This window comes from Hypomesus transpacificus, unplaced genomic scaffold, assembly GCF_021917145.1.
Source record: "Hypomesus transpacificus isolate Combined female unplaced genomic scaffold, fHypTra1 scaffold_30, whole genome shotgun sequence".
In the NCBI taxonomy this organism is placed as follows: domain Eukaryota; kingdom Metazoa; phylum Chordata; class Actinopteri; order Osmeriformes; family Osmeridae; genus Hypomesus; species Hypomesus transpacificus.
In genome coordinates this window covers 2,904,092-2,924,520 of record NW_025813826.1, presented here as the reverse complement: position 1 = coordinate 2,924,520, position 20,429 = coordinate 2,904,092, and the positions used below count along the sequence as shown (strand labels likewise).

Sequence of the window (20,429 nt, the reverse complement as noted above, 5' to 3'; positions counted from 1 at the left end):
GCTAAATGTTTTACCACATAGGTCACAGCTGTAGGGCTTCTCTCCAGTGTGGATCCTGTGGTGAACTTTGAAATTGCTAGCATTGCTAAATGTTTTACCACAGAGGTCACAGCTGTAGGGCTTCTCTCCAGTGTGGATTCTGCGGTGAATTGTCAAACTGCTACCGCTGCTGTAGGTTTTATCACAGAGGTCACAGCTGTAGGGCTTCTCTCCAGTGTGGATCCTGCGGTGAACTGTCAAATCCCCAGTCTGTCTAAAGGTTTTACCACAGAGGTCACAGCTGTAGGGCTTCTCTCCAGTGTGGATTCTGCGGTGAACTGTGAAATGGTTAGCTATAATAAAGGTTTCATCACAGAGGTCACAACTGTAGGGCTTCTCTCCAGTGTGGATCCTGCTATGAGATCTGAAATGGCCAGCGTGGCTAAAGGTTTTACCACAGAGGTCACAGCTGTAGGGCTTCTCTCCAGTGTGGATCCTGCGGTGAACTGTCAAATCCCCAGTCTGTCTAAAGGTTTTACCACAGAGGTCACAGCTGTAGGGCTTCTCTCCAGTATGGATTCTGCTGTGAACTGTCAAACTGCTATCACAGCTAAATGTTTTACCACAGAGGTCACAGCTGTGGGGCTTCACTCCAGTGTGGATTCTGCGGTGAACTGTGAAATGGTTAGCTCTGCTAAAGGTTTTATCACAGAGGTCACAGCTGTAGGGCTTCTCTCCAGTGTGGATTCTGCGGTGAATTGTCAAACTGCTACCACAGCTTAAGGTTTTATCACAGAGGTCACAGCTGTAGGGCTTCTCTCCAGTGTGGATTCTGCGGTGAATTGTCAAACTGCTACCACTGCTAAAGGTTTGACCACAGAGGTCACAGCTGTAGGGCTTCTCTCCATTGTGGATCCTGCGGTGAACTGTGAAACTTTTATTACTGCTAAAAGTTTTACCACAATGGTCACAGCTGTAGGGCTTCTCTCCAGTGTGGATTCTGCGGTGATTTGTCAAACTGCTACCACTGCTAAAGGTTTTACCACAGAGGTCACAGCTGTAGGGCTTCTCTCCAGTATGGATTCTCCTGTGATGTCTAAAATGGACATCCTGTCGAAAAGTTTTACCACAGAGGTCACAAATGTAGGGCTTCTCCCCAGTGTGGATTCTGCGGTGAACTGTGAAACTTTTATTACTGCTAAAGGTTTTACCACAATGGTCACAGCTGTAGGGCCTCTCTCCAGTGTGGATTCTGCGGTGATCTGTGAAACTGCTAGCCCGGTTAAAGGTTTTATCACAGAGGTCACAGCTGTAGGGCTTCTCTCCAGTGTGGATCCTGCTATGATCTCTGAAATGGCCAGCCTGGCTAAATGTTTTACCACAGATGTCACAGCTGTAGGGCTTCTCTCCACTGTGGATCCTGCGGTGAGCTGTGAAACTTCTATTACTGCTAAAGGCTTGACCACAGAGGTCACAGCTGTAGGGCGTCTCTCCAGTGTGGATTCTGCGGTGAGATGTTAAATCCCCAGCATGTCTAAAGGTTTTAACACAGAGGTCACAGCTGTAGGGCTTCTCTCCAGTATGGATCCTCATGTGCATCTTGAGTTTACTGGATGAGGAAAGGCTCTTCCCACATGTATCACAGTGATGTGTCTTCATAACTCAGCTCTCTCTTTGTTGTTCTGATCTCTCTGGATCCTGGATCTAGTCTCTCTCTGGTTGATCCTCTGTCTAGTTACTGCTGTTTCTGATTGAGTCTCTCTCTGTAGTCTCTCTGGTTGAGTCTCTGTTGTCTCTCTGGTTGAGTCTCTGTAGTCTCTCTGGAGCCTTAAAGATCCTGTGAAGTGGAATTAAAAACGAGTTTTAAGTTCACCACATCACAGAATAAAGTTTTATTAACTATACATCCAAATTCAAATAAATAAATAAAAAACAACAAGTATGTTAAATTAGGCTTTGAAATCGTAAGCAAATCAGCAGTCTTCTCTGCTTGAGACTGGCGGGGCGTGTCGCCTGAAGGAGCTGAAGCTCCGCCCCCTCGCTGGAAGCCGCCACCTCTCTCAAGTAAGCTACCTACGACCCAGATAGTGGAAGTTACGTTACGTCAAGCCGAACAAAACAGTATAGAATTTGAATTGACGGTGGATGGTCCAGGTGCGAACGGAGGATGAACGGCCAGGAGGGTGATGCTCGGTACAGCTCCGCACTGCAAGAGAAGCCGTGTGTCCGTGAACCAGAGGCGTTGTTAGACATAAAACTCTACTGGAGCCCTGTTCATTATGCCTTTTTTTTTCTTTCAAGCTTGCTGCGCACAATGCATTACTCGGCAATTTCCCTTGCTTAACCCACTACAACAGTTCAGGGACACAAGTTTGATATCAGCTTTGGCAGGGACATCAATAGTTAATGCAAGGGCGCAAATTTTTTTCGCATTCATTTGAGCGCAAATACTATTTTTTGAGCTTAATGTAATATTGTTTTTATGTGAAAGTCAAAATATGATGATCGGTAGGCCTATCATTTAGAAACTTTCTTTAGTTTTGTAATGTTTTCTTAGCCTACCTTAATTCTGACTTGTGTAACGAGTCCGACACCTGGACACCCGTGCGTGCTGCAGTGGCTATGTGGCAAGTTCAGAAGAGCGCGCTGACATAGAATCCTGCGGGCATCGGTTTGTGTTTTCGGTTAAACTGCTTTGATTTTATTAGCGTAGATTGGGATACTGCATTTATTTTATCCGGGATTATCTATCTAAATTAATGCACTGACTAATAAAATAAATTGTTAAAACTCAAACTTTAGATTTTACTGGGGCACAGCAGATTTCTACTGGGGCACTTGCCCCAGTAAAAAGGGTCTAACGACACCCCTGCTGTGAACCTCGTCTGTCTCTGGTCCATCGTCCATGTTAAAACTATCCGCCATGAAATGGTCAGTGCAGAGGCGGCTGTTCGAGTTTATCCGAAGCTTTCCATGAGCGACATGGACTTCTCAGTATATGTTTACTGAGGTCAAAGACGCTAAACCAACCTGGTCTTAACTTCGAATGCTCCAACCCCCCTGCCCAACCCCCCTCCATACCCCTTCTCCAACCACCAGGATGCCCGGCATCCGAACATTCTGGGCATTCCCGTGATTAGCAAGCAGACAGCAGGTTGATTGGCAAGTCGGACCCCACGAACACTACTGGTAAACAACCAACTAAAAGCCTAACATAGGACACGTCTTTTGGTGTGGGTCGCTACACTATTTTTGTACTTAACTGCTAAGATTCCTTGAGCCTTATCAATTTATTAACATTACCAAAGATTAACGCGGCAGTCAGATATTCCCTGTTTGCTATTGTATAATGCCTGTTCGAAATACGTATTTCAGAGTAGGGCTAGCCATGATCTAGTAGTTGAATATAGATAATAATGGGAATATGTTAAGATTGAGATTGGACTCAAATGTGGGTAATTGGATGTGTAAGCCTACATGTTATTTTTCCTTAGTGTTCACTTCAAACATTAAAAGGGTGAGATAGCAGACTTCTTCAAAAAGCTGAGCAAACAGGATCAGGTGGAAATAGACCCCAGTCCTTGCACCACCCCAAGACCTCAGAGCAGCATACTAGTCAGTCAGTCACATGCCAAGTTTAGCCTGTGTTTGTAGGCCACACATGTAAGCATACACAACACACACACACAGTTTTTTTCCCAGATTAAGGCCGAATCCCAATACTCCCCCTTACCCCTTCCCCTTACCCCTTCCCCTTAGTTTTGCGCGTTCCCTTGAGAGCTAGTGGTGTCCCAATACTCTTTTTGAGCTTTGTGTTATACACAGTCCTGGACATATATATTTGCAACCATTTTCAAAATCGAAACGTTTCTAAAAATTGCTAGTTTGTTACTCTAATGTTAGTGCTGAATTGCACAACAGTCCCGCATTTATCTGACTAGCATGTCTACAGTTTTAAGTAAACTCCATTAGCAGCGAATTTTGTTTGATATAAGTGCATAACACTACTTGCTTTGGAGATATCGATACGCGCTAGACGACGTACCTGTAACCAAGTGGTGTCCCATGTCCTAGGGCTATGTAGCCCTTACCTCTTACTTTCGAGGGCCAAAGGCTAGGGGTAAATTAAGGGGAAGGGGTAAGGGCAGGGCTCCAGACTAACTTTTTTTACTAGGAGCACAGTAGCCCCTGACTGAAAATGTTAGGAGCGCAAGCAGAAAATTTAGGGGTACACCTTATATTGACCTGCAATGCATTTATTAATGTAACTGGAGAGGGTACAATTCAGTGGCAATTTTAGACCCTTTTTAGGAGTGCTCAAGCACCCCTAAATTTATTCTCTGCACCCCTAAAAATAATATATTTTAAATATATTGTTTATTATCATTTGATGCTGGTAGTTCATGAAGAACGGGACATTCATAGTTTTTTCATTCAATATTTTGCATAATAATACATAAATGTATTAATTGTTATCCAGTGAAATTAGGGATTTATATTAGCAAGGGGTTTACGTTTAGCACTTTTGCAAGGCACTGTATTCATGTCACATTCTCATTGGGGGCTGAGCACCCCTAAAGGTCTGATCCTAGAATCGCCCCTGGGACAATTTCTGGGGAAATTGTGGCGTGTGCCTGTGTCGGTTGCAGATGGGTCCGTTTTTTTTACTGTCATTTTTACAACCAATATACAGCGACGCACCATATAAGCTTGAGTTTAAATACATTATTTAATGTGACATTACGTACTGTACATGCAAGTCTTAGCTAAATGACTTAAATGTATGATGCACTTTTCGATCAGTCCTCCGACACTACAACACAATACTTGCTGAGTATAACAGCGCAACAGCTCAAACACAGGCAGGGATGGAGTAGCAACGCTGGCAGATTTGTCTGGCAGATTAAGACGTTCGTAGGAACCTAGTGAAAAATAGCCTAAACTTTCCAAGACTTTTAGCTAGGTTTATAGGTACCTAGCGAAAAATAGCCTCAACTTTCCTAGACTTTAGCTACGGTACTAATGCAGAAGGAACACTGATATCGTTGTCATACTAGAACGTCGTATCTGTGTCGTTGCTAACATGCTGACATTGTGCACACTCAATGAATTCAAAATTTGTCGGTCGCACATGCGCGAGTGTTTGTAAAAAATGCTTGCATTGTCTAAAAAACTGGTTGCAAAATGCGACCATTTGGTCGCAGTCTGGAGCCCTGGGTAAGGGGGAGTATTGGGATTCGGCCTAAGCCTCACTTTAAAATGTTGGTTGTTGATTCATGAGTGTTCTTGTATTGAGTATACACTAAAAGTTATGTTTTAATGTAAAAGAAGGATCTAACCTGGTTAGACCCAGATTATACAGTGTATTCATGAAAACAGAGTGACCAAAGTCTCTCCAGTTTGTGAGTAGCCTACACTACAGTGTGTGTAAGAAAGAAATGAGTTGCAATTCAAATGTAGAGACAGTCTATTCATAGTAAATGTATAATTTGATTAAAGTAACCCTAATGGACCATACTAGGCCACACTGAAGAACTCAGGCTTAAGTGCATTTTAATATTTCTCATCAGCAATCATATGAATAATTTACACTGCTTAGATGCCAGGCTAAGGTTACACACACATTTTCAGTCTTGGTCTGTGGACACTTGAAGTAGCCGTGGCCACCCCTTGGCCACCCCATATATAAAAGTCTGGTTCCGCCACTGTCCCTAACGCGACAAAGTAGCGTCTTTCGAATGTGAGACAAATGTGGAATATGAAACTAACTTCACCACCTCAGTCAATTAACACACCTTTTCGACGTGTTTAGTGTGCTGCACACCTTGGATGAATTAAGTCGTACTGATTTCTCCGCCATGTGTTTCAGAACAACGTAACTCAACAACGTCTCTCCGATGGTCTTTCCTCTACCTCCGCTCTACTCCGCGCTCAACTAAACTTTTTTTTTTTTAATACTCAAACATCTCCGCGACTTATTGAGTGGTGTAATAATCGCGCACACAACGAATTGATAATTAAATTCGTTGCCAACGCTTTTAATAATCGATTTTAATCGATTTGTTGTTGCAGCCCTACTGTGAAGTTCTGATTTCAAATAACGTCCTAAATAGCACCTAGGTCCTAGGTTCGGGTTTAGCCACGAATGTTCAAGTATGGCTCGACGCCTGGTGGGGGTGGGATGGTTTAGGCCATTACACTCCCGTGCTGAAAATAGGTCCTGTTTTTGTTTTGTTAAAACCATTCACATATAGGGATTACCACGTACCGTTTACCCATGCTACCCTGCCAAGACCTCTTGCCCCCCTTTTGCCACCCATGTAAAATGTTCTAGATCCGCCACTGAAAATAAATCACGGAATGTTTATGACCACTCAACTTATATTGGCTCTACTGCAGCAATACAGAAGACTATCTTCATGCTGCCCACGAGGGTGGTCAAATTAAAGTTCACAAACGTACGTCCCTTGAGACTCACAACACTGTCTGCATCTAAATAACATACAACAAATATTACAAACTATTTTACAACGTACTAACATATACCCATTAATGAAGACAAACACTGAATCTAATTAGTTAACAACACAATCGAAGCAAAGCTAGCTAGCTAGCACCGAAATGAGTTTAAATAGCCTACCATGCACAACGTCGCAAATCCTGGATACAACGTCAAAAGCATCGCATAGGCTATTATGCTAGCACTTACCTTCATAGTTGTTAGAACTCCAACATAGCTTTGATCTTTTACATTAAGTCTGAAAATGTTAAAACGTAGGTAAGCTTCACTTTACGTATGACAAACTACATTGGTTTAGAGAGCTCACGTAAGCGTAGATACAAAAAAGTCAAGGATACAAACGCTCGAGATGCAGTTGCACATTTGAAACACCAGATGGAACCAGCACGGTAAAAAGGCTATGATAGGCATGCATGCGTCAAAAATGTTTCATTAATTTTCGTATTAAATCGTACACTTGAATTGTTTAGGGTAGACCATAGGCCTACGTAGGTTTCACGTAAATCTGCAAAAAACGAGTCTGTACAGTAATACTAGGGTCAGTAGCTCACTGATTGTATAATGTTGTCCAAAACTCGCTTTACTCCTACAAACAAGTGCAGAACTAAAAAAGTTTAGACTTTTTTTTTACAAAATTGACAACACATATGAAGAAACGTAGTTCATGCGACAAACCTGCCAGCATACTGCACCCAAACCCAGCCGAGTGCGCCAGATTATGTCTAGTTCGGATTGCATTCTATTGAAACAAATTGACTTTTTCTTTTATGAAAAACGAATATATCGTGATATAGGCCTATAGCCTACCGTTACCGTCAGTGCTACAAAATTAAACAGTGATGACGTACATTTTAGGATATCATTAAAAGTTAGAGGTCAGAAGAATTTGCCCTTATCTGTTTATTCTTGCAACAAAGACTAAAACAGTACCAAAGTCATGTCTGTAACATTACAGTTACATTATTACATGTATGCATTTAGCAGACGCGTTTATCCAAAGCGACTTCCAAAAGAGAGCTTTACAAAAGTGCATAGGTCACTGATCATAACAAGGAGACAGCCCCACACATTGCGGGTAACCAAAACATGAAGCATACCTTGTGAAAACTAAATAAGTCCCAAAGGGAAGAACCATAAGAGCATGTAGTTAAACAAGATAGAAATTAGACATCATGAACCTCGAAAAATTGCAAGGGTGTACCTGCGGAAAAATCAAGCAACAAAAATATATTACACAGCATTACAATAGTTTTAAGTCAGAAGGGCTCTCTAAAAATGACATCTGAGCACTCTTTTAAACAGTAGTTCCAGACAGTTACATATTCAATTCAATAGTTCATGTCTGTCAAACTCAACAATATGCAAGAAAGCAAAAAAGGAAACAGGTTGCAGAACTTAATACAGATGTTTAACACTAGAGACGGAGCATAAGACAAGAAAAAGGAACTTGTGTTGAAGAAGCCCTGCTGTGTGGGCAAAACAACCAGGGTCAAACAGTCAAATTTGTTAGATGTTTCAAGTTCAAGTTATTGTCAGGTGCACAGAACAACACAGGGTCAGACTGGGCATTGAAATTCTTAAGACAACGCAAAGCAACCTGGTATAACATATAAGTACACAGAACATAGATTACATCTATGATAAGCTAAAATAAACTAATACAAACAATATACAATATTTAATACAGTATACTAAACCTCTAAATACCGGTACACATAATACACATGATAACCTATACCAACCTTATAAACCTACACTAACCTAAGACAAGTGAAGTACAATAGTGCAAAATAAATAAAGGGAATGTTATGTGACAAATGTTTCTATGTGCAATTGTCAAAAATATGTTATCATATATCTTGTTGTATTATAAAAACCGTAACGTCTTTGCTACTTTACATTCATAAAATTTACTTTTAGGTTCTAATTGAATTATTCACGTAATGGAAGTAAGTTGAGTATGGCCTCGTGTGAAGAGCGCTGCCCCACCACAGTCTAAAATAGTGAGATCAAAACTCTCTGACTTTGTTTTAGTGGAAGTATATGCTCAATGAATACATTATTATTTGATATTGTAGACTAGCGGGTTTGGTTTTGGAACATGCTTTTGCAACCGGGAAAGGGATGGCCACATTAAAAGGCTGGCAAAACTAGAGAAAGATGTATGTGCTTGTGTACACCTACTCTCGCACATCTCTATAGCTCTGTCTATCTAGCTATGGCAATCTATCTGTCTCTGGCTCTGTCAATGAAAATATTCAGTAGCGTCCGTAAATATGAGTGATTTCTGATGTCTTAAGCGTTTGAATAAAACGCAGTTTGTCTCGGACTGTAGCATGACACTCAGCTGCTCGTGTGACGTCCAAAGCTTCGACAGGTGATCACGTGTTTTTTGCCCATTTGAAGCCACGCTTGACACTTTTGTGTCAGTACCAATTGCCTCAAAAGGTCGATACCGCTTCGTGAGCACGGCTTCGAGCGTAACATGGCTAGTGATTAGTACGGATGAGGTGCGGTCACCGGTTCTCACCACCTGTGGCCTCCCCATCAGGAAGTGGAAGATCCTCTTGCAGAGGGGGTGGTAGTCCCAGGTCCACAAGCTTGAAGACAAGTCTGGAGGGGATGATGGTGTAGAATGCTGAGCTGTAATCAATGAACAGCATCCTCACATACATATTCCCTTCGTCCAGGTGGGAGAGAGTGGTGTGAAGGTTTAACGGAGTGAGAACCGTGAAACTCGCTCCTCAGGTATGTAGCAAGCCACCCGCGTCAACAAAGAGCTACCTTTTCTTTGGTGTAGTTGGTAGTGGCAAGTCAGAGGTCGAGGGTTTGAGCCCAGCGAGTGGCGGACTATACCCTTGGTGACGGAGCGTGGCCACGTCTGTTACATTCCCGCCACATTGGTGCCGTGACCCGTATTCACTAGGTTAGCATCAGCTAACTGCCTGAGTGAGTTTCAAAGGGGTGAGTGTAACAGAGTGAGAACTGTGAAACTCGCTCCGTAGGGTTATATATAATGCCACCTATGTCAACGAAAGGCTAGCTTTTCTTTGGCGTAGTTGGTCTTACTTGGCAAGTCAGAGGTTGTGCGTTCGAGCCCAGCGAGTGGCGAACGACACCTTGTTGTGACGGAGCGTGGCTACATCTATTACATACCGTCACACATGGTCAGGGCTATGGCATCGTCTGTAGACCTGTTGGACCTGTTTGACTAGCAGCTCAAAGGACTTCATGATGACAGAGGTCAGTGCTATTGGGCGATAGTCGTTCATGCAGGTGACCTTGGTGTTCTTGGGCAAAGGGACAAGGGTGGTCCTCTTGAAGCAAGTGGGGGGTACAGACAGGTTGAGGGAGAGGTTGAAGGTGTCACTGAAGACCCCTGTATGAAACATACAAGAAATATCTAAATTTACACACATTTGTTTTCAATGATATAGGGGTCACAATAACAAGCAGTTGTATAATGTTTACAAAATGTCCCTCTGCTTTAGGGTCCTAAACTAACACTATACTACTCTATAGTATTGTGAGAACAACTGATTATTTACATAACATTGGAGGGTGGGAAGACATAATTCACACAAAATAGGGGCGGAGCAAACAAATACAATCTTGCAGAGCAGCCTTATAAAGTATTTCTCTTGACACTATCTGGGCTCTCTCAATTGAAAAGGAGCTCTAAGTAAAGTCTGCTGTCAATTATGTTTTGTCACAGGTCTTTGACAGTGAAAGTGACAGAGCAGAATGAGTCTGAGGCAAAGGATAATGTTGAGGACCCTGATTATGAGGCATCCTCTGATGAGAATAACACTCTTAGTATCAACCGTCCTGTTATGGCTCAACCACCAGCATACAAATTACCTTCCAAAAATGTACATTTATTATGGTCCCCTCCCCACTTGAATGATAGGGTAGACTTAGTGCTGCTAATATCATCAAAGTGGTTTCAGGGGCCACCAGACACACTGTCAACCAAACAACTCCATCAATTGTAATGTAATGTAATGTAATCAATTGAAAAGGATATATTGGAGATGATGAACAGAGGGGAGGCACGTGTATGGGGACAGTTCCAATATAAAGCCAATACAAACAGAAAACATATTTATTTCCAATGGTAGGTAATTCAATTGGATTTTATTGTGATTTGCATATTTCCATAGCTGGGCAAAAGGTAGTTTTGATGCATAAAGGGGGTGGGTCGTGGGCGTAATTTTGTATTTAAAAGGCTATTTAGATGTGTCAACAAACAAACATAAAGTACCTGACACAAAAGAATCTGGGTATAAATCTGATTCCGGGGGTTAAAATTGATCCCTACATCCTCTCTGGTAGGATGCTGTGACTGACAGTCTGTCCCTGACACTCATCTACAACCTCTGTTATTGTGAATCTTTTTTTTTAAACGTACAGACGATATGCTGGAAAAACTGGAGATTGAGAATGACCTGCAGCTCCTCATGTTGCTATGTACAAAAGTTTCTCTCCAGTATTGAATATATGGAATTTGGTGTGATGGTGGTTAGCTAACATACTCCCTGATGCAAACAGAACACTGGTTAAATGTAACTTTAAGACTTAGACAAACCTGTTGCTTCACTGAGTGACTAAAGTAAGACTGACTTAGATAGCTTGTTGTGCTTTGCATCACATAAATCACATTACTAAAAACATGAGTGTACGGAAATCAGAAGAGAGGCATTTCAAAAGTATGGTGAGCATTGCATTGTGAAAGACAATTGCTTCACATGAAAGGTATTTCTCTGAGACATGTACTGATAAGGTGTGGTTAAAAAGTGTTATTTTTGTGTTCAACTTTGTCAATTCAACATTTGAACAGTAAAACATATAATTGAACAGTAAAAAAGCCTGTCTGCTTAAAGCTGTGTGCTAACTGTTGTGAGGTTTTCCCACATACTTACGAAAATACTGTAGTACCAAAGCGACCCAAAAAAACTAGAATATAATTTTGCCGTCTGACCCATATCTATTTTCATCACACACTACTGTGGACCTTCACAGGAAAAAACTACCTACAATAACTGTCTAACACAATCTCTGAACACTGTCTGTCTCTTCCTCCTTTCATTCCGTTTGTTAGATCCTATTGAGGGACTAGTGAGGGATGGTGGTGCAATAGGTGAAACAGAGGGAAGGAGAGAAGAGAGGAAGAGGAAGGAGAGAAAAGACAAAGATGTCTGGTCTGAAGGGGAAAGCGGAGGGATACAGTGCTTCCCAAGGTGTGGTGGAGGCAGGGGCGTCTTAATAGCACTTGAGTCCCCTGGGCTATGGACTTTTTTGAGGCCCCCCTCCAGATAAACGCAAATGTCAATAGTTTTGTCTTGGTAGCAATTGAGTTGCTTGTATTTTTATTTACGTTCCGTTGAACGGTTTAGGCTGAAATTGGCAAAAAGTGCCGTGTCAACAAAGGGAACTTTGTGTGCTAGCCTACGTCACAATTTCAGCATACGCTAGCAACGATGCATGGATACAACGTGCATTGCTGCACAGCAAGTATCGTATCGTGCCATGGTGTACTAACATCATTATACATTTAAGCAATTCAAGACTTGCATGTACAGTAAGTAATGTCACATTAAATAATGTATTTAAACTCAAACTTGTGTGGTGCGTCGCTGTCTTCAATGCCACAGCCTAAAATGTAAAATAAACGTTTTTAATTTCCGGCGCATTCAAACAATCCCCTCAGTGTAATTTGTCTAGCAACAGCAGCTAGGCTAGCTTGCTTGTAGCACAATTCACCTTCTCCACGCAGGGCTCTTGACTGAGACCAAAAAGTCGCGTTTGGGGGCATATTTTCAGTTAGCAGATGGAGATACTGTTTGAATCGCGATTACATCTGAAAAATACTGCCGGTGACAACGTTGTTAGAATAGCTTGTCTCAAAGGGGGTTCAGCTTGTTTCATATTAAATGGACCCATCTGCAACTGACGCAAGCAAGCACACCGAAATTGTACCCTCTTTAGTTTTTGTTACATTTTGTTACATTTTGTTTAGATAAGGGGGAGATGCGCTGTAGAGCAGGGTAATGACACCACGAATACGGACGTTTATCATCATTATTATTTTGTATTATTATTAAGGCCCCTGATTGGTCGAGGCCCCGGGCTTAAGCCCAGGCCCAGGTAAGCCCGTGCATTAAGGCGCCACTGGGTGGAGGAATAGGGCAGGTCCCTAGGGGTGGTGCGGTCCTCCTTGTCTCTGAGCAGGTTGGCAAACATGACCACCAGGTGGTGCTGACAGTCCAACTCCATCATGCCCAGCAGAACCAGCTGAAACACCATGTCTATGATCCACACAGACCCCATGTTTTCTAAGGTATGTTAGATTAACTTCAAGTTGGCATGTGTGTAGACTTTTCAAGTGGTGATAACCTTTTAGGGTGACATAAATCAAGGTCACCCAAAGTCTTATACTGTTGGTGAAGAGATGATGTGTCAAACACCTTTTGTGCTTCAGTTGCCAGCCTGCCTAGTAGCAGGCGAACTGCCTCCAACATGGACTCTATGCTGTCAGGATAAGTACACCGAATCTGGGGACAAACATGGGTGATCAGAATAACTAGCTAATGCAATAAATTCTACCACAGGAGTTAGCAAACTGTGTGTGTTGATGTTCATTGTAGAGAACATCAACACACAGGAGCTAGCTAGCTAGTAGGTACTCACTGTAAAGGCCTGTCTGAGAGCAGCCACCCTGTAGAAAGGTCAACGAACCATCATCAACAACATATGCTCCTAAGCCATGGTCACAAGGACAACCAGAATCCTTAGTGTGATCCAAGTGGGAGTCCTGCTCATCAAAGTCCTCATCTAGGACTGGTATCTTTCCTGATCCTGGAACTGGTCCTAGTCCTCATCCTCGGTCCAGCCCTCATCCTCCTCATCCCAGTCATCCTCAGAGGAGTCCAGGTCGCAGTCCTGGTCCTCATCCTCTGTCTAGTCCTCCCTGTGGGTTGGGGTTTTTTTGGACACCCAGGAGGTTCTGGCTGTGGTGCGCAGAATCACATCTGGACCCACCACCATGCTGGCCTCCATGATCGATACCTCAGTTTGCTGGTGGACAGGAGACACACACACATACACACACACATTTAAGAGTCTTAAAAGGATGAATCAGCTTAATAAGACCAAGTGTGAAAGGTACTATCTATCTATCATAAATGTTGCAGGTCTTACCTTGTGGTCAGCCAGAAACGGGACATTCATCTAGGTCTTAGAGCACACGTGAGACTGATACTGTCTCACCTGGCTGCCAATGAGCTGTAGAGGAGAGGAGATACAAGGAAGGATGAGCAACAGAGTGCTGCGTAACTGATCTAGTACAGCTTCAGATACAGCCTGAACAGGAAGTCACTCTGTTGTCATCTGTCACACTTCAGGAAATCTTACCTGAACTCCGCTCACCACCATCACCATGGTAATCCTTGCAACAGCACACCGAGGAGAGGACATGTTCAGACAGGCCCTATGTGTACCTGTGTGTGAGTGTGTGTGTGCACTTACATTTGGAGTGAGCCTGGATCTCTCCTGAGACATATTTGGGTTTTACTTGACTCGCTGCGCCACAGAGCACTTTCCATAGAACTGAACGGGGCGCCTTCTTTAAAGAGCTTTGTTGCTTGGTCGAGTTATACAGGTCAATGCAAGAGACTTGATAGATGACAACATTCCCCGGCTCCCACAGTTTGCGCCGTAGACACTCATGGATGAAGCGTATACCATATAAGTTATAATCCATATTTATGCAATGGTGTTGTGGCATGATTTAGTGTAGGGTTGCCAACTTTCTCAACCCCAAATGAGGGACACTTTCTTCCAGGTGCGCACACGCACATGCATGTGCACCAACAGCTGACCAACAATAACGGAAATCGCAAGCTTTCATTAGCCATAAACCATCCACCTGGAAGAAAGTATAACTCGACCAAGCAACAAAGCTCTTTAAAGAAGGCGCCCCGTTCAGTTGTATTATATTTAATCCTATTTTTATTGCTTTCCTACAGGTACACTTACACTTAAAGATTCATGTTGTGTAATTGTAATTTGCTTAACTACATGCTCTTATGGTTTCTTCCCTTTAGCACTTATTTTTGGTTGTTCACAATGTGTACTTTTGTTTTTGGCAACCTGCAATGCTTTGGGGCTATCTTGTTGTTATTATCAGTGACCTGTGCACTTTGTAAAGCTCTCTCTTGGAAGTTGCTTTGGATAAAAGCGTCTGCTAAATGAATAAATGTAATGTAAATGTACTAATTTCAGTGTAATTTTGGCAAACCACTAATAGCTACTCGATTGGATGTATTCTAAATAGTAATAGTCAAGACAATTATTACAAGTTTCTCCTTTTGACACACAATAACGCTCACCTCAACAGCGGCCGGAGTCCATCCCGAAAAAGCAACAATCGTGTCCCATGGGAACGTTTGCGTGAGTTTTTGCGCGTTTACAGCCTATTGTCCGGTGAGGCTGTGATTGGTATACGGGACTGGAGCTGTCACTGACGGGACAAATCGAAATCACCCATAATTTGGGATGTCCCGGACAATTCGGGACGGTTGGCAACCCTAATTTTGTGTGTCTTTGTGGCGTTCCCTACATGGCTTTCTATATGAGCGCGTGAGCCTGAATGCGCAACCCCACTCTGCGGATTCGTCGAGCACGAAACAGGTGACTTTGGAGTCGGAACTACTTTACCCACCATGCTTAGCGAATAGCGACGTCAATAAGGAAGTGCGAACTTACGAGTACCTAGTTTAATCAACTTGTATAAGAATCTTTGATATAGACAGTGTTATTTGGAAATCATCAAAAATAATTCCGTACTTATGGCAGATATGTAAACAAGGTAGGAATCTTTGCAATCATCTTGTTTTACTGTAATATTTTACTAGCGAGCTGGATCTGCTATCAATATCATAGGTTCTCTTCAAATAAACCTTGCACAAGGTCAGCCAGGGACAGTATATAGGTTACTGGCCCTCTTGCTGCTTTGGTAGATATAAGGGCAATCTGAAAATCAATTAACTCAAAACTCATCCTTGATTTGCAAATTAGACATCGCCAGGGGACATCAGAGTTCTGATCTTTCAGCAGTCTAACTTCCCCTATGATCCCTTAGGATTTACTGTTTTACTTTGGTATGGGTCTGTGAATGAGAGAGTTTGTGAGAGGGGAGAGAGATTCTTCAGCATACCTGTTCAACATTTTAGTTTTCCTTGTTGTATAGGTTTTGTGCTTGTGGTAAAAAAACAAAAGTAAGCCAGTGCCACTTGGACAGCTTTCACCTGTCCTATCAAGGTTCTTCCACTTGGGCTTATTGGTCGCTCTAGCAGCATTCCCGTTATGAATGTCTGCTTCACTGTTTTCTTCTACTGGCAGATGTACGGATGCAGTATCCCCCATCTCCCACCTGCTCTGAAACAAATGACTTTCTACCTTTAAGCCAACTAAGAGTAGAAGAATGTGGAAGTGAAAGAGCAATTGGCAAACTGATACAAGAACTTAAATCACACATCATTGTAAGTATCAACTAAATACAAAGAGCTACGTGGAGGTGTGGTTTGGAAACTTTAGGGGGATTTGAATGATATTTTAAGGAAACAAATCAGTCTTGTATTGGTGTTCAACTAGTGACAATTGCAGTTGTGACTTTGGTACAAGGAAGTGATGCAGATCTGTTGATGTAAGTTAAGAGTTATTTTGTCATTTGAAATGGAAAATGTATATTTCATTTATTTGATTAGCTTTTGGATAGAGTGCACATTTGCTGGTTCCTCATTACTAGAACCATTGCAACCAATTGGGGCTATTTGGTTTATTGTTGTTTGCCTTATTTGATAACTTTGTACAGCACTTTGGTCGGCGTTGGCAGTTTTTAAATGTGCTTTATAAATAAACTGACTTGACTATTATAAAGAAATAACTGGTATAGAATGCTGGTACTATTCCGAGTCTCACTAATGTCTGTAATTAAAGTCACTTTTAATAGGAATACTGGAAAGCCTTCCTGTCTAATTGACATTTCCATTGTCACTCAATTTACTTCTCCGAGCTTTTGTTGACTGTTGCTACTAGGTGACAGACATCCTCAGGATGAAGTCCACGGTGTCTTTCTACCTGTGCTATCTGCTGTGCCTGTGCCTCGGAATGGCCTGCGTGATATGTGTGTGTTACTGGAACGCCCAGTGGAGAGGGGGCTTTGCCTGGGATGGATCAGCCCTTCAGTTCAACTGGCACCCTGTCCTCATGGTCACAGGTCTGGTGGTCTTGTATGGCAACGGTAAGACCGTCTGTTGTGGCCGGTTTCATAACCTGTCAGTGCTGCTTTTGTGTTTTCTATTCCCAGAAGAGAGAAGTGAAAACGGAAGATTTGAACACTGCGTGCGGTGGTCATAAAATCCTTCCTCTAAACGTTTTGTCTCGTCCCCCGTACCCTCCTATTCTATAGGAGCTGTGTTGTACCGTGTGCCCCTCACCTGGGGCGAGAACAAGCTGCCCTGGAAGCTTCTGCATGCTGGGGTATTGCTGCTGGCCTTGGTCCTGTCATTCCTGGGGCTCTGTGCCGTGTTTGGAAACCACAACAACAATCACATTCCCAACCTGTATTCCCTCCACAGCTGGGTCGGCATATGCACCACAGCCCTCTTCACTACACAGGTATCCACAGTATCCAAGCACAAACAACAACCTGTTATTTCCCTTCTCGTTTGTTGTCTTGCACATACTCTGAACTGGTCGTGACCAGCTGTCGGGCTTGGGAACACGTTCTCTGAGTGTGACTGTTCCTGGGTGCTTTTCTTCAGTGGGTTGCAGGACTCGTTGGATTTCTTCTGCCCTGTTCTCCGATGTCATTCCGCAAGCTGCTGAAGCCTGTCCATGTGTGGCTGGGAGCTAGCATACTGCTCCTTAGCATCGTGTCGTGCATCTCAGGGATCAATGAAAAGCTATTCTTTGCACTGTACGTTCTATACTTATTTGAAAGAGGTTCCATATAGTTTGTACCCAGATAGATTTGTTTCAAATTCCTGCAAATATGTTACAGAATTTAAGCTTCCTTTTCATCTGATATATTCATATGGTAGGTTGATGTAGAAATATAAATTGTTTTCAAAGTGTATTCTTTACTTTAGGAAAGCCAACACCAATGGGACCAAGCCATATGCAATGCTGCCACCTGAGGCAGTGTTAGGCAATTCATTGGGGGCCTTGATTGTAGCCTTTGGCTTGGTTGTCTTGAAAATCCTGTCCAATCCCAATTGGCAGCGGCCAGAGCCCAGAAGTAATGAAGCAACCTACAGGGTGAGAGCAAAATGTAGTACATAATAAAACTGGCACTGTTGATCAAAATACATGTTATTTGGAAAATAATTACGTAAAACTGTCAGAGAAAATGATTGTCCTATGTAACTTATCCACAGCCACTGCTTCAAGAAGACACCTGAAGAGACTCGAGGGATACAGAACATCCCTGGCAGTCTGCTAACCTTCCTACTATTACACCTTTCTGGACAATCCTGCAAATATTTGTCTTATTTCTAAAATATTTAGTTTACCAAAACATGATTTTTGCACAAGTAAATACACTCAGAGTATTGTAAGTTATTTGTTTAAAATGTTTCTTCAATCATTTATGTTGTTTTTTTTCCAAAGGGCCAAGCTATCTGATCCTACCAAGAGCCTGTACAGCAGCAATATCAAACTGTCTAGTTAAATATACACTTTAATACATTCGTCATCCACATCAAAGATTCAGTCTAAACAATTCCCCTTAGTACCAGGACTTGTGCTTGAGGGTAGACTTTCCTTTGAACTCACTCAAAAATGCAATGAAAGAAGACAACATACTGAATTATGAGGCCTTGTCTTGGCATTATAACAAATGTGAATGTGTTTTTGTGATCGTTGTGAAGCTAACTTCTATAAATAATTTTGACTTGAACATATTCTTTTGGGGAGGTTTGTTTACCAGTTTAGGATCTGCAGCAGTTTTTATGTACCCTCTTAATCTGTTACCTCACAATTGTCAATCTGCAGTTATAAACCACCCTGAGGGTGTCCATAATAAATAGGTGTGGTCCAACGTTTCAGGCTAAATTCTACTTTTCAAGATAGTCTTGAAAACAGTGATCTACTGCATTAACTGAGAAGGCAGGTGTTCAGGTCGAGATTGTCTCAGGGTATCCCAGGAATGTGAGCAGTTAATGTCTTGCTGTGAGCTACATGACCATGCAAGGAGGAGTTGCCACAGACGTTGATGGGGTTATATTTTCAAGAGACAATTCAGTCTCTTGATCCAAAACAGACATTTCACCCTGACCCGGTCCGATATAGTATCAAGCCACATGTCTTTGACAATGTGAGGCAGTTGATATGCGTGGCTTAAGACATGTTGTAGATATTGGCGATTCCTGGTGTTGTGTCAGTGATGAGATGCCAGTTAATTGCGTAATTTCACAGTTTTTTTTTTTTTTTTGAACTTCTTTTTATTTCCTTTTATCAAATGCAGTCATACAGTACATCACATCGTTACATGAAATTAAGTGCTACGGGTACAAGTCTTAGTCTAGTGGGGTTAACAGTCCACGGATGTCTTGGGCCCAAACCATCCGGATCAAGGATTATCAGGATTGAGTTACACATTAACATTGTCCACAAACACAATACATCACACATGACATGTAATTTCACAGTTTGATCCGTATTTCTGACACAAAACCGTCTGTATCCCAGTAGCATGGAGAATGCCTGGCGGAAGTCTGTGTTGAAGGTGACACACAGGAGTTGACCAAGATGGTGTAGGTCAGGATTACAGAAGGGGACCATAAAGTTCAGGATGAAGAAAGGGAGCGACTGGCAGACAAATGCTTCTGTGAGAATGGAGAGAGCCTTGAGTACCTTGGTCCATCTTCAAAGAAGTCTTCAGGGGCTTCACTACAGTCCTGGCAGCTTCAGGAGTGCCGCACGTTCTTGTGTAGAAATCAGCTGGATCTGTCTCTAAGCGATAAAGGAGATTCGAGTGTACGTGACAATCATCATGGTGACAGACGTGTGGAATCTGGTCTGGGAGGATGTGATGGCATGGGTGCGATTTAAGCTTGTGTTACACCTCTAAGCAGACCCTCTCTCCTCCAGTCCCATATATGTCCCCTGGGCTTCATGCCAGCTTAGCTGCACAGCAATGAAAGAAATGAGAACAGAGTCCACGCCACAGCAATCATGATCAAAGCTACTTAGTATGTCACCTTCTGCTTGTTGTTAAAGGGGCCCGCCAAAGCCTAATATAGATCCACACGGATGATGCACAAGTTGAGGATGGAGATGGTGGGAGACATCGAAGACCACCCACACCTACGAAAAGCTTCCGAAGGGCAAAAAGCTGGCCACTTCCTTCTGGGCATGACCATCGTGGCCACAAAGAGATCCGGCCTGAAACATCACAAACGTACTCAACCTTGGAACGCAGATGGGGGAATCTGACCACAGCGGAGCACGCCAGGGCGTTCCCCAGACACGTGCTGAAGACCAACACGTAGAGCCCACAGCCTGTGAGAGTCACCAGCCCTGACCATACTCTGCTTTCAGTATCGTTGCCCATGTTCTGCAATGTTTCACAATATTTACTGTGTAGAATGAGTGACGATAGGCAGTTTCTTTAGAGAACTTTGTCACTTTATTTGCCCTCTCACACACTAGGCATAACACGTGATGCCATCCTTTGTAACTCTACTACTGTCATAAAGACAAAAAAAACGGAATGAATGGTATGATGAGAACAATCACTGCCACCCCCCAGGGGCGTCTTAATAGCACTTGAGGCCCCTGGGCTATGCCCCCCCCCCCCCCCTAATCATATAATCAAATATTCTAAAGTTTTGTCTTGATAGCAATTGAGTTGCTTGTGTTTTTA

At 42.7% G+C, this 20,429-nt stretch overlaps 2 protein-coding genes, 1 long non-coding RNA gene and 1 pseudogene across 6 annotated transcripts; 1 reads left to right on the top strand and 3 right to left on the bottom strand.

Moving 5' to 3' along the window:
* Nucleotides 1-372: 372 nt before the first annotated feature.
* On the bottom strand, nt 373-6,826 carry LOC124463645 (zinc finger protein 271-like; the record flags this gene model as incomplete). Its single annotated transcript, XM_047015455.1, has 2 exons — nt 6,689-6,826; nt 373-1,816 (listed from the first exon to the last, which is right to left on the bottom strand). A coding segment is annotated over exon 2 (1,266 nt), but the record flags the coding sequence as incomplete, so codon positions are not given.
* A 2,308-nt stretch (nt 6,827-9,134) lies between these two features.
* Nucleotides 9,135-15,181, bottom strand: LOC124463655. Of its 2 annotated transcripts, XR_006955592.1 has the most exons (4): nt 14,890-15,181; nt 13,700-13,783; nt 12,967-13,576; nt 9,135-9,878 (listed from the first exon to the last, which is right to left on the bottom strand). It is a non-coding gene; the product is annotated as an uncharacterized LOC124463655 (long non-coding RNA). The 2 variants fall into 2 exon arrangements; XR_006955591.1 differs by lacking the exon at nt 9,135-9,878 and having other exon boundaries at nt 12,443-13,576; nt 14,890-15,178.
* A 36-nt stretch (nt 15,182-15,217) lies between these two features.
* LOC124463654 (lysosomal membrane ascorbate-dependent ferrireductase CYB561A3) lies at nt 15,218-18,461 on the top strand. Of its 3 annotated transcripts, XM_047015462.1 has the most exons (7): nt 15,218-15,368; nt 15,902-16,041; nt 16,598-16,802; nt 16,971-17,179; nt 17,326-17,480; nt 17,653-17,821; nt 17,941-18,461. In XM_047015462.1, exons 2-7 carry the CDS (start codon nt 15,910-15,912, stop codon nt 17,962-17,964), a joined length of 894 nt encoding a protein of 297 aa, XP_046871418.1. In that variant the 5' UTR covers nt 15,218-15,368; nt 15,902-15,909; the 3' UTR covers nt 17,965-18,461. The 3 variants fall into 3 exon arrangements, with proteins under 3 accessions (XP_046871418.1, XP_046871420.1, XP_046871419.1); XM_047015464.1 differs by lacking the exon at nt 15,218-15,368 and having other exon boundaries at nt 15,953-16,041; nt 16,575-16,802; XM_047015463.1 differs by lacking the exons at nt 15,218-15,368; nt 15,902-16,041 and adding an exon at nt 16,052-16,205.
* Nucleotides 18,462-19,080: 619 nt separating this feature from the next.
* LOC124463571 lies at nt 19,081-20,117 on the bottom strand (annotated as a pseudogene).
* Between the last annotated feature and the right edge of the window lie 312 nt (nt 20,118-20,429).

Coding starts and splice junctions, on each gene's coding strand:
- LOC124463654 (XM_047015462.1), top strand. CDS start 15,910: ATGCAGTATCCCCCATCTCCCACCTGCTCTGAAACAAATGACTTTCTA. Junction 16,042..16,597: donor AACTTAAATCACACATCATT/GTAAGTATCAAC, acceptor TGTTGCTACTAG/GTGACAGACATCCTCAGGAT. Junction 17,180..17,325: donor CAGCCCTCTTCACTACACAG/GTATCCACAGTA, acceptor GCTTTTCTTCAG/TGGGTTGCAGGACTCGTTGG.